This window comes from Pleurodeles waltl, chromosome 1_2 (assembly GCF_031143425.1).
Source record: "Pleurodeles waltl isolate 20211129_DDA chromosome 1_2, aPleWal1.hap1.20221129, whole genome shotgun sequence".
Lineage (NCBI taxonomy): Eukaryota > Metazoa > Chordata > Amphibia > Caudata > Salamandridae > Pleurodeles > Pleurodeles waltl.
Genome location: NC_090437.1, coordinates 510,203,807 through 510,216,569, shown reverse-complemented (window position 1 = coordinate 510,216,569; position 12,763 = coordinate 510,203,807). Strand labels below are relative to the sequence as shown.

Below are 12,763 nucleotides of genomic sequence, written 5' to 3'. Positions count from 1 at the left end.
CTGGAGTTAAGTCTTTGAGTGTGTGTTCCTCATTTACTGCCTGTGTGTGTACAACAAATGATTAACACTACCCTCTGATAAGCCTACTGCTCGACCCCACTACCACAAAATACAGCATTGGTATTATCTAATTTTGCCACTATCAACCTCTAAGGGGAACCCTTGGACTCGGTACACACTATCTCTCACTTTGAGATAGTATATACAGAGCCAACTTCCTACACTCCCCCAGGGCAAAGCATTGTTTAATGTATGTGGGGGGCCTGCACCCCCCCACTGCCCCAGAAACCACCACCTCCCCAAGGCAAAGTTCTGTTTAATATATGCAGGGGGGCTTGTGCATCCCCCGCTGCCCCAGCCCTGGGGACCACCAACCCTGGGGCAATATTGAATGAAAGAAGGGGGCTGCCCGGCCCCCCTTGAGAAGCCATACATGGCCCTAGGGACTGCCACGCTGCTACCTCCCTTGGTGCCTACCCTTGGGTGGTAGCAGTTTGCTTTTCCTCAGTGGGACGTAATAGCTCCTGCCAAGCAAAAGCAAACATAACTCTGCTTTCAGCAAACAGGAGCTGAGAGCAGAGTTTTCCTATCTTTTCCTGCATGCTAACATGTGCCCAGGAAAAGAGATTAAAACATTGCTCCCACTAGCAGGGGAACTGCTTTTTAAAGCAGCTCTCTGCCTGCGGGAGCAATGCCGGCTTCTGCAGGAGATGGGAGCCAGCTGGGATCGCAGGGGCCTTGAGGCTCCCCCCACGGTCTTGCCACTCTCTCTCTCTTCCATCCATAATGGGATGGAAGGGACAGACAGAGAGATTGTTCTCCATAAAATGACTTAAAAGCATCACACTAGCAAGATGTTTGTTATAGTTACATTTTGAAGCACAGCAGATCAGAGTCACCTTTGGCCTACTGGTAAAGCTCTTGGACTGCCACTCAGTAGATAGAAGGTTCAAATCCTGGCATCTCATAGCAGTGTGTCTGTTTATTTACTTGTGTTTTGAATGTTAAACATTCCTTGTGATGGAACATTTACGTCTTTTTCCCCACACCATTTTTGGATTGAATGTCATAGGGATGTCCGGACTCTACACAGTGAGAAGTCACTTGCAGCCTAGTGTTTAAGGTCTCAGACACTCACACAGAAGGTTGAGGGTTCCAGTCTAGGTGTGTCAGTAGTTATTTCTCAACTTTAAATTATTTTCAACTTCAAATATTTAGGCTACGTACAGGAAGGTGATCTCGCTATTTGTACTTCTCAAACACATGTTTTTTTAATTTGTCAGAACATTTCTATAAGTGGCGTGGGGTTGGGTGGTTATGGGGGGGTTGAACGCAGGCCCTGAGGCCAACCCCTGCCACAAACAGCACGGCTCTGAAGGCCATGCGCGGAGGTGGTAGGATTAATGTATAGAAATTAAAATCACTTTATGTTAAAAAAAAACATAGAAATTCACTGAAAGAAACAAAGGTTACAGGAATGTTATAGCTAGGAAATAGAATTTAAAAAACATAGAAATTCACTTAAAAAAAAAAAAAGTTACAGGGATATTATAGTGAGGCTCACATTTTAAATGTACAAAACCATAGAAATGCATCTGTTGTAGTTATAGTTATTTCAAGTAACTATAACTTGTGCCCTAAGGTAACTATAACTTGTGCCCTCTTCATGCACTGCTAATTACCCCAGCTCTTACAGCACTCATGACATTATATAACATCATTGATAGTATCACTGCAACATTTGCTGTAAAAATATTCATTAAAAAACTGTGCATGGTGGGGGACGAGTTATAGTTACCTTACGGCCCTGGGTCCAGGGAATAAAACTCCCTGCACATCAAATACACTGTTTTCGTTTTGTCTAATACATTCCAATAATGAGAGTTTGTTTCTGCAAAACAAAAAGAGAGGTGGCGTATCTGGCAACATGGGGAAAGTAGCAGGCTGCACATCACACTTTAAAAAGGGCAAATTGTGTCTGTCATTAATTGCACAATTTCACCCAAAATTATGTCAATTTTTTTGTTTCTCTTCGGTCAAGTTGCAGTTAGCATGAATGAAACATGTTTTCTTTAGAGTACCTTGTACTGAGCTCTTACAGAAACGTATTCTGGAAAGCAGATCATTTTAATGTTCAAAACGATTGTGGAAAGAAACAGTGAAGTGAATTTCAGAATGTTAATCATTTTATACAGTGAAAACGTACAGGAGTACACTGCACTCGAAATGAACTAACCATGAGAACTGCAGAGGGGAGGTAGAATATCTGGGTGGGAATCCTCAGCTCAAACAGCCTCCTGTTAAATTCTGTCACGTAATACTGGGCTGTCATTTGTCGTTCTACATCGTTGATGTGGTAAAAGAGCTCCTTCTCTTCCTTATACTCCTTCCCAACATACCTACAAGAAGGATGCGAACACAGGCATTGAGTTATGACATTTAGAATACAGCTGTATGTTTACAGAATAAGTTAGAGCATGGCACAAGCTCCTTCATATTTACCGAATAGGTTAGAACATGGCACAAGCTACAATTACATAATAGGTTAGAGCATGGCACAAGCTACACAATTATTAGTTAGAGCATGGTGCACGCTACATAATATTTACAGAATAAGTTAGAACATGGCACAAGCTACACAGTTTTTAGTTAGAGCATGGTGCACGCTACATAATATTTACAGAATAAATTAGAGTATGGCACAAGGTACATATTTATAGAATAGCGCATGGCACAAGCTACATAGTATTTACAGAAAAAGTTAGAGCATGGCACAAGCTACATAATGTTTACAGAATTAGTTAGAGCATGGCACAGCAGCATAATATTTACAGAATATGTGAGAACAGTCAACTCTACGCACCGAGAAGATAAAAAGGAGGACCCATTCATGCAGACTCACTCGGACCCATACACATTTTTTAAAAGATTGCACTTGACTGAGAATTTTGTGTTTTCAATGAAACTGAGTTAAGTCATGATGGAAGGGATTGCTGAAACAGTAACCTTTTTATCTCCCTCTCCTGGGAGATGGGTGTGTTCTAATATTACTCTGGATAGTACTCATTCATCAATTCACTGCTATTTCGATTCTTTGAGACTGAAAAAACATGGAAAGAACTAAAGTGGAAGTGATGCTGAATTTATTCTGCAAACTCCAAAGCTCGTTATTCTTCTTGCTCACTCAGGGGGTCATTCCGACCCTGGCGGTCATGGACCGCCAGGGCCGGGGACGGAGGAAGCACCGCCAACAGGCAGGCGGTGCTTCAGGGGCAATTCTGACCGCGGCGGTAAAGCCGCGGTCAGAAAAGGGAAACCAGTGGTTTCCCGCCGGTTTTCCCCTGCCCCAGGGAATCCTCCACGGCGGCGCTGCAAGCAGTGTTTATGTTATATTCCAACCCCCTTCCCACCAGCCTGTTCCTGGCGGTGTTCCACCGCCAGGAAGAGGCTGGCGGGAACGGGTGTCGTGGGGCCCAAAGCAGACACTGAAGGCTCCATTCGGGCCGGCTTCATCGTTGCTGGGGCTTTCCCGCTGGGCGGGCGGGCGGCCTTTTGGCGGTCGCCCGCCCGCCCAGCGGGAAAGTCTGAATGACCGCCGCGGTCATTTGACCGCTGTACGGTCTTTTGGCGGTCTCCGCCCGGCGGGCGGTGCCCGCCGCCCGCCGGGGTCGGAATGACCCCCTCAGTATATAGTTTCTAACAAATTACCAAAATCACAGAAGTTACCAAGAGAAGTCTTTAAATTTGTTGATAAATTTTCCAAACCAAAGGTATTTACATTGACTATACCAATCTCTTAAAATTATGTCAGAGTCTAGTCTCATTTATTGATAAAATAACTACAACACAAAATTAATTTGTGTAGATTCCCTCTTCCCCGATTCCTCCGCTGTGATCCTCTCTGCTTAACAGAGGGTACAAAAGTTTAGTCTAATATTTGTGGAATCTGTCTCCAAATTGACCTACTTAGTTAAATCAGGATCACCACTCGATTCTTGTCCAGAAAAGTGTTCATATCTCGCAGTTTCCATTTTCATCCCAGTAAAAGATGAAATAGACAGTCAATCCTTTCTAGGTGCTTCTGTACCAAGCTATTGACAGCACTTCATAGTCACCCGCTTCTAAAGAACCCCTCGGTTGGTCTCCATATTCTAAATAACTACCAGACCATTTGTCTCTTATCCTTTGTTGCTAAAATTGCTGGCAAATATGTTAATTCACAAATCTTGGCCTATATTATATACACGAAGATGCTTAATCCTGCTCAAACTTGTTGAGAGTGTCTCATAACACAGAAGTCGCACTTAACTTGATCCAAAATGAGCTCTAAATGCTTCTGATGACAGTTCTGCAGCCTTGATCCTTTTGGATCTTTCAGTTGGCTTCGACACTGTGGTCCATTCCATACTGCAGAGCAGATTAGTGGAGATCAGAGTCGAAGACAAAGTCTTACCTTGCCTTACTTCTTTTTTACGTGAATCAATCAGTTAAACTTTATTAGAGCTCACAACTCACCTGTATGTTCTCAGGGCGCTGTGGGGTATGTTCTCAGGGTTCAGTCGATCTTGAGGTCCTTCCTGAACTGAGGTAGCGATAGCTACTGTCTGAGGTGGACAAGGTAAGGTATTCCAACATTTTGCAGCAAGGTAGGTGAACAATCTCCCTCCAACCGAGGACTTCTTTATGCGGGGTTCGGTGGCGAGCGACAGCTGGGAGTAGCGGAAAGGTCTGGCAGGGGAGTAAAAGGTGATGTGGTGGTTGTGGTAGCTGGGTCCAGGGTTGTGCAGGGCCCTGTAGGCATGTACTAGGAGCTTGAAGTTGATCCTCTTCTTGACGGGGAGCCAGTGGGGATCTCTCAGGTGTTCTTTGATGTGTTCGCAGCGGGGGATGTTCAGGACAAGTCTTGAGGAGGTGGTCTGGATTTGTTCTAGTTTTCTCAGGTTTATCATGGTGGTTCCCAAATAGAGGGTGTTGCTGTAGTCAAGTCTGCTTGTGATTAGGGTGTGTCATGGTTTTGCTTCAGTCACTTGGAAACCATCTGAAGATCTTCCCTAGGAGTTGAAGGGTGTGGAAACAGATGGAGGTGACGGGGTTGACCTGCCTTGTCATGCTGAGCGCTGAGCCGAGGATGACGCGGAGGTTGCATAAGTTGTCTATAGGGGAGTTGAGGGCCACAAGGAGTCATCCCAGGCTGAGAAGGAGGGTCCCAGGATAAGGATCTTATCGGAGTTTAGCTTAAGGCAGCTCTCCTTCATCCAGACAGCAACTGCTTCCATCCTGTCTTTGAAGTTCTTCTTGGCCAAGGTCGGGTTTTCAGTCAGGGCGATGATCAGCTGGGAGTCATCAGCATAGGAGACGATGTTCAGTCCATAGTTTCTGATGATTGGGGCGAGAGGGGCCATGTAGATGTTGAACAGCATGGGACCGGAGGCAGATCCTTCTCCCACCTCGCCGCCAAGACCTGGAACACCCTTCCATTGCTCCTACGACAGACCAAAGGCCTGCTGACTTTCAGGAATCGCCTCAAAACCTGGCTATTCAAGCAGTAGCAGCACCCCCCCTTCAGCGCCTTGAGACCCTCACGGGTGGGTAGTGCGCTCTACAAATGTATTGATTGATTGATTCAACGAGGACGCTTGGGGTACTCCACAGCTGATCTCTATAGGTTCTGACAGGTGTGGAGGGAGTCTGACTGTCTGTGTTCTGCCTGTCAGGAAGAAGTGTATCCATTGAAGGGCCTTGCTAAGTATGCCTGCTGTGTGGAGTCTGGCGGATAAGGTGCAGTGGGACACTATATCGAAGGTGGCCAATAGGTCTAGTAGGATGAGGGCTGCTTTTTGGCGGCAGTCAAGGAGAGAGAAGATGTCGTCTGTGGCAGCGAGCAGAGCGGTCTCGTGCTGTGATTAGTTCTGAATCCTGAATGGGAGATGTCCATGGTGTTGTTGTCCTCGATGTGTTGGCGGAGCTGGGCGCTGATTGCTTTTTGGTGACTTTGGCTGGGAAAGGCAGCAGGGATATGGGGTAGTAATTCTTGAGATCCATTGGGTTGGTTGTGGGTTTCTTTAAGAGCGGGCAGATCTCAGCATGCTTACAGTCCTCGGGAAAGGTGGCCGACTCTAGGGAGCAGTTGATGGTCTAGCGAAGCTAGGGTGTGATCAAGGCTCTGGCCTTGTTGAAGATGTAGTGGGTGCGAGGGTCGGTGGGGGCTCCGGAGTGGATGCTGCTCATGATGGAGCGAGTCTCATCTGTCGTGATGGGGGTCCAGGCGTGCAGAAACAGTGGGGGTTTGGTGGATCTGGATTGGGGCGTTGTTGGTGAGTTCAGAGAGTCTTGAGGTCCGAAGCTGTCATAGATATCCTTGGTTTTCCGATGGAAGAAGGCATCTAGTCTGTCACAGAGGTCCTAGGATGGAGGAGTGTTAGTGGCCTCAGCTTATGGTTTGGTGATTTCCTTGAAGACAGCAAAAGGTTCTTTGATGTGGTCCTGCAGGGAGGTTTTTCTGGTGAATCTGTTGAGGCCATGGTGGGATCTTTTGGTGGCTTTGAAGGTTGCAAGGTCCCCCAGAGATTTGCTGTTCCTCCATTTTTTCTCCAGTTTCCTGCAGGTGTACTTCGATTCCTGGAGTGCGGGGATAAACCAGCTGGCTTTTGTATTGGTGTGTTTCCCTGAGGTCCGTGGTTGCGTGCTGAGGTATTGGCATCTGTTGTGTCGGGGTGGTGAACTGCTGAGGGTGTTGATGAGTTGCTCCTCTGAGATCTGGTTCCATTTTCCGTGCCGGGAGGGCGGGCTGTGTACACATTAGCTGTAGATGTGGTGATGGAAAAATGGATGCCGTAGTGGTCAGTCAAGTGTAGTGGTGTTGAGTCGTCGATGGTGACGTTGCTGCTGGCGGAAAAGATGGGGTCGAGTGTGTGTCGGGCGATGTGTGTTGGTAAGGTGTCAGGCGATGTGTGTTGGTAAGGTGACCAACTGCTTGAGACCGATTGTGTCAAGGTTCTCGAGTAGCAATGAGGTGTTATGGTTGGTGTGGTCATCGATGTGGAAGTTCAGGTCTCCGAGGAGAATGTAGTTGGTGGAGGTGAGAGCATGGGGGGCTAGGACGTCGATGATGGAGTCGCTAAAGGCTGGGTGTGGGCTGTGTGGTCTGTATATGAGTGTGCCATGGATGGTGGTCTTTGGGGTGACGTGCACTTGGAAGTGGAGGTACTCCATGAGGGGGGAGTGTTTCTGTGTGTTGATTGATAGGCAGAGGGTGGTCTTATGGGCTAGTCCACCGCCTGGTCTGGAAGGTCGGTACTTGTGGAGCAGTTTGTAGCCGCTGGGTAATGTGATGGTGATGTCCGGTTCAGATGCTGTGTTTGTCCATGTCTCTGTAAGAAAAGCGATGTCTGGGCGGATGGAGTCTATCAGGTCCAAAAGTTCCATGGCATGCTTGTGAAGGGAGCTGATGTTGAGGAGGATGCACTTGAGGCGGCCTGTAGGGGTTTTTGATGGTTCTGCGGCTGGCGGTCTGGCGTTTGCAGTGCGGAGAGCGTGCAATAGCAGTTGTGGCAGGTGAAAGGTCCATGTGTGCCTTTTGGGGAAGCGAGGTGGCAGCGGTTGAAGATCCAGGGTTCAGTGCGCAGAGGGTTTCGGCATTGTATCGGTGGATGGTGCAAGAGCCAGGGTCTGTGGCACCTGACACACTGCAGCCTCACAGCAGCCACCCTTAATAAGGGGAAGTGTGGGGAGGATTGGTGAACTGTGAGGCGGGAGGGTGGGACAGTGCTTCGAGGGTGAGGCTAGCAGCGGCAGGGAGGGAAGCGCGGGATCGGTAAAGGCAAAGCGCAAAACAGGTGAAAAATGCAAAACAGAGAAACAGAAAAGGAGTAAAAAAACTGAAAAAAACAGGAAAAAGAGGAAAGGCAGAAAACAGACAGACACCGATGGCCAGTAGACCACCAGGGATGAGGAACAGGAGGGGGCCAGCAGGTGGAGGTGGGACTCGCACACAGAGCCAGTAGGTTCTGTCAGACAGCAGCAGCAGCAGCAGCAGCAGTGGCAGTGGTCACGCAGGAGGGAGGGAGCGACGGACGATGGCCATCAGGTACCTGAACACAAACAAATTCTTAAACTCAAACATTTGTATCCTCAGACCGAGCAGTATTATATGGGGTTCCTCAACGCTCCACAATAACATGATGTCATCAGTATGAGGTCATCAGTGATGTTAGAATTGATGTCATTTCAGATGTCATCAACGATGTCATTTAACATGGCATGAGTGATGTAATATGTGAGGCCATAAGCAGTGCATGGAAGGAGAACAAGTTATTTATAGTTAGCACAGTAAACCATAACTAATAAATTTAATTTTTTCGTTTTTAAACAATAGTTTTTATATTATGAGAAGGCCTAACTATAACAGCACATTAACGTTAGGGTTTTTTTCAATCAATGTTTTTTTTTTTTTTTTTTGTAGTGTAATCTAGAATCTTGGTACATAATTTTAAACTTAGGGATTTTTTAGTGAATTTCTAAGACTTTTTAATCATAAAGTAAGAAAACTATCATCCCTAACTGTAATGTCACTTTAACCTGTGGTTCTTTCAGTGAACTTTGAGGGGTTTTTGAAACATTGAGTAAGATCTTATTACTATACATAATTATAATTCAACCTAACCTCTGTTTTTTTAGTGAATTTCTCTGTTTTTTAATCATATTTACCTATCTGCCTAACTGAGCATAGCTTTTAACAGTGAGCCGAAGGAGGTTGCTGCAGCCCCAGAACTGTGGCAAGCCCACCAAAGACAGCCAATCCCGAATCAGTACCAGTATAAGGCATATTACAAGGTCTGCCATCTAATATTTTTGAAAGATGCCTTGCATCCACTTTCATTTAAATGCCCTGCATTGTTATTTTGCATGACATTATTAGTGAATTAAAAATACATCCATGTGTTCCTCTACCCTTACTCTACCTGTTCTGAGGCCTGGCTACCTTTTCCAAGTAAAAGTTAAAAAAAGAAAAAACACTTCATACTTAAGTGGCTAACGTATCTATTATCCTGATTGATGTTCCTAAGACACAGGGGTGATGCAGACCTTGTGCTGTGCTCTGAATGGTTTCTCTCACTGGATTTGTCTTTCCCACTCTGCTGTTTCTGTTCCATGGTATTGTCCTCTACATAGTCCAAGTTGTCAAGGTCCAGAAGGTTTATGCTCAGTCTCATCCATGATGTCGTTTAATGGATGTCTAGGCTCAGAATTGCAGTGTTGACTGCAGGGGTAGAGTGGTCTTTGCTAGATGTTCAGTTGTCATCCTCTTAACATCCCAGAGGAAAACACTGCCCACCTATGTATGTTTTGAGATCCTGGAAAGCAAGGAGTTGGTACATAAGTAAGAAAGTAAGGTAGAAACATCACATATTTTTCTTTTATACCACTGCAACTCTGCCTCTGTTTGCCTTGGTAATTATCTAGGGATAGTTCAAACAAGTATGAAATACTTTTCAAAGTGATTTTTCCTGTTTTATTTGTTTTATGTGTGAAATTGTTTTCATTGGTCTTGATATAAAAATACTAGTTAAGTATTCTACTCAAGATTCCACAGCAAGCAAACGCAGGAGCTACAATGCACAAAGTGAGACCCAGTAGTTCTACAATCCCCAGAACATAACAGATGCTGTGGTGCATGTAAGTTGGCCATGTTTGCAATGCAATCCATAAAACGCATTCACTAGCAGACTATGATGACGCCCAAACATGTTTACTCTGTGCAGCTCATAGTATTCCATGTACTTGTTTTCTTGCTCTTGATCTAGGAATGCAGTACAAATCTGCCTGAGTTGCCCACTGTACTGTTTATGACAATTTTGGTGTTGCTCGCAATCTGGTTTAATCACCTTCTCTGATTGCACTTTCTACATTTATACCTTTGACTTCAGTCTGCATGGAATGTTCTTTTGCATTTGGTTGCCTCCCTGTGGATACATGTCTGGGTTTATGATTCCCATGACTGCCTTTGATGGTGAGAGGTTGAGAGGATTGGAATTTCTGCAAACTGGTGAAATTTCATCTAGATAATCCTGCTTGTCCTAATCAGTGGTTTGTTTGTTTGACGAGCGCGTTGTTTATGTTGGTGCTTTATATTGATATTCTCTGTTTTTTCTTTTCCTTTACAGCCCGGAATTGTTCTTTATTGCATTCTCTACACGTTTTCGGGTACCACTTCTACCGGGGTTTCCATGATGACAATCGGAGATCAGGTAGCTGGAGATCTGTTTCCTTAGATACCTGAGTAAATCTTAAAGATTAGTTATATAACACCAAAAACATCCACAATCATTAGAGTTCTGTTTCAGCTCTTATTTGGAAACGTTATCTTGTATAACAGTCACACCACATTTTAGTGTAGCAATATTCACACACCAAGCTCTGTTTTGAGTTTGCCAGGAAAAGGTAACTATTCAACTAAGTAGTCTGAAAGTTTGGTTGAAATGGTTTCTAATCGCTGTATGTATTAATCAATTAGTAGTGACACCTGGAATAGATGTTGCAACATTAATGGTGTCTATGAATAGAGCACAGACCCTATGGTCAACAGACTATGCAATCAACGGATAGTAATTATTATATAATATAAGTTTCTGAATACTTTACCTCCCGAGAGTTTCATCTTGGTGCAAACAGTGGATCCAAAATGCGTTCCTCTGTTTGCCTGGCTTGTCCACCCTGAGCCTGTCTCCAATATGCACAATTGTTTCCTGGGCTGTCCACAGGCCAGACTTCTTGGAATATTTCAGGAGGAGCGCAGCTATGAATAACAGATGTCACATTTATTTATTCAACAATTTTAGATAACACAGCTGCACTTCCGGTATAAGTGTGCTTTCCAAATTTAACAACCGTACACGAAGATATTTTTGTTTTCTTAACTATTGGACTACTGAATATTGAAGACAGAAATATTGTCATATAAGAATATGATGGACAAAATATCGAAGATTAAGTCATCGAAAGATAAGTACATATAAAGAAAGTATAGATTTACTATTCCTAAGTCCACATCTATGTTCTTTGAAAACAAATATATTTTTCCAAGGTACGTTTGCAGTTCGCTATACTTACCTTTCGATATGTCATTTTCGATATTTTGTCCTTGATAGTTCCATACCACCATATTCTGTCTTTGATACTCAGCGGGGCACACCATTCTCATCGTATAACAGTAACAGGGATGAAGGGAAGGAGTGCTGGTTGGTAGGGTATATGGGGTTTATTATATGGTGCAAAACCATGAGATTAGTAAACATTCAGGTTTAAAAGCAACAGAGATGTGAAGTAGCTTTTAGTTTCAATGTTTTTGTGAATAGGAATGTTTTAAGCCCCTTCTGAAAGTGGGTATCTTTTGGAGTAAAATGAACAGAATGTACAAAACGCTGAAGATTACCTTCTTACCTTAAAAAAATTAAAATTAGCAACTGCCGACCCTTTGAGAAAGGTAGGGCCAGATGTACAAAAGGATGTTCCCATAGACACAGAATGGGTAAAAACCTTTTGTACATCTGGCCCGTAGTCCCTACGGTACACTATTTCTGCATCAATATTTGTCAAAACAATTGATTAGGATTTTATGCCTTTCTTAAAAAATTCAAAAGAGTTTTTACTTAGGCTTTTGTTTTTCATTCATTGTTGAACCATGTAACCAGTTGCTAATGTCAGCTTAGGCGACATGACTGGCACCGTATGAGTATGAGAATGAACAAGAGTGGATCTATGGAGCACAGGTCCAAGTGTCATTCCACTGAGATGGCTGAACCTGAAGTGGAATATGATGGCAACCTATATTTCTGTTTAGCTGACCTACATGTAAATCAGGAGAATTCACTACTGGATAATGCGTCCAGTAGTGATACAGTAATTTTATGTAAAAAGCACTGATCATTTATTGCCTGCCAAAAGTAGTTTCCTTCTCCCCAAGGGCCAATCGCTGATAGTTACAGGTAAGGCTCATGTATTGACATGGGCTGAGTCTAGTCGTGTCACTGATGTCTGCAAGAAAGGCACTGTTGTAAGGCATCTTTGAAAAATGTTTACTGAACACAAATGAAATGTACATTTTTCCTTGATTTATAAATGGATGCACGCTGCTAAACTTTTCAAATGTACATACATGAGAGCTTGTCGTAGTTGGAATCTCACTCCTAGCTAAACTGCTGGTTTAGGGGTGACAGCACTTTTGTTTGTAAACAACTTAGTCAATCCTACAACAAGTCACAACTGCCAGCCAAACCCTCCCGGCTCACAAGCAGTACCTCACCAAAAACCCAAACAGTAAAAGGTGGTTTCTGATACCCTTACGCATGGACTCTAGGTGCAACTTCTCAGGGGAGTCATGGTGGAACAGAAGTTACCCTTTTCTCTCATTAGCAACAAGTCTCAGTCACACACAGGCAATGAAGGAGATGCAGGAGAGTTTTCAATCGATTTATTGAAAAGACTGCAATCTACGATAAAATGCATAGGCCACAATGATTAGGATAATGAACAATAATAAAAGCAATATTGTGAAGATGAGAGTTGTGAATATAAAAACCCCTACCATTCTGCAATAACACAAGATATGCAGTTCCTAGCAAGAGAGCCTAATCTCTACCCTAAAGTGAGCTGGGTGTGATAAACTCTAATCTGCCAGTACCTTGTCCATAAGAAGCGCCCCCCAACCCTTGTTACCTTGGAATGAGGTCTCTAGGTCAGACTCTGTGGAGATACAAAGGCTGAA

At 44.2% G+C, this 12,763-nt stretch overlaps 1 protein-coding gene across 2 annotated transcripts in view; it reads right to left on the bottom strand.

Moving 5' to 3' along the window:
- The window catches only part of ALPK1 (alpha kinase 1), a 323,413-nt gene that overhangs the window by 21,344 nt on the left and 289,306 nt on the right, over nucleotides 1-12,763 (bottom strand). For both annotated transcript variants that reach the window (XM_069241565.1, XM_069241574.1), the window contains exons 12-13: nucleotides 10,642-10,795; nucleotides 2,237-2,399 (exon numbers count right to left, since the gene is read on the bottom strand). In XM_069241565.1, coding sequence (XP_069097666.1) covers nucleotides 2,237-2,399; nucleotides 10,642-10,795 — 317 coding nt within the window. The remainder of the gene's footprint in view (nucleotides 1-2,236; nucleotides 2,400-10,641; nucleotides 10,796-12,763) is intronic.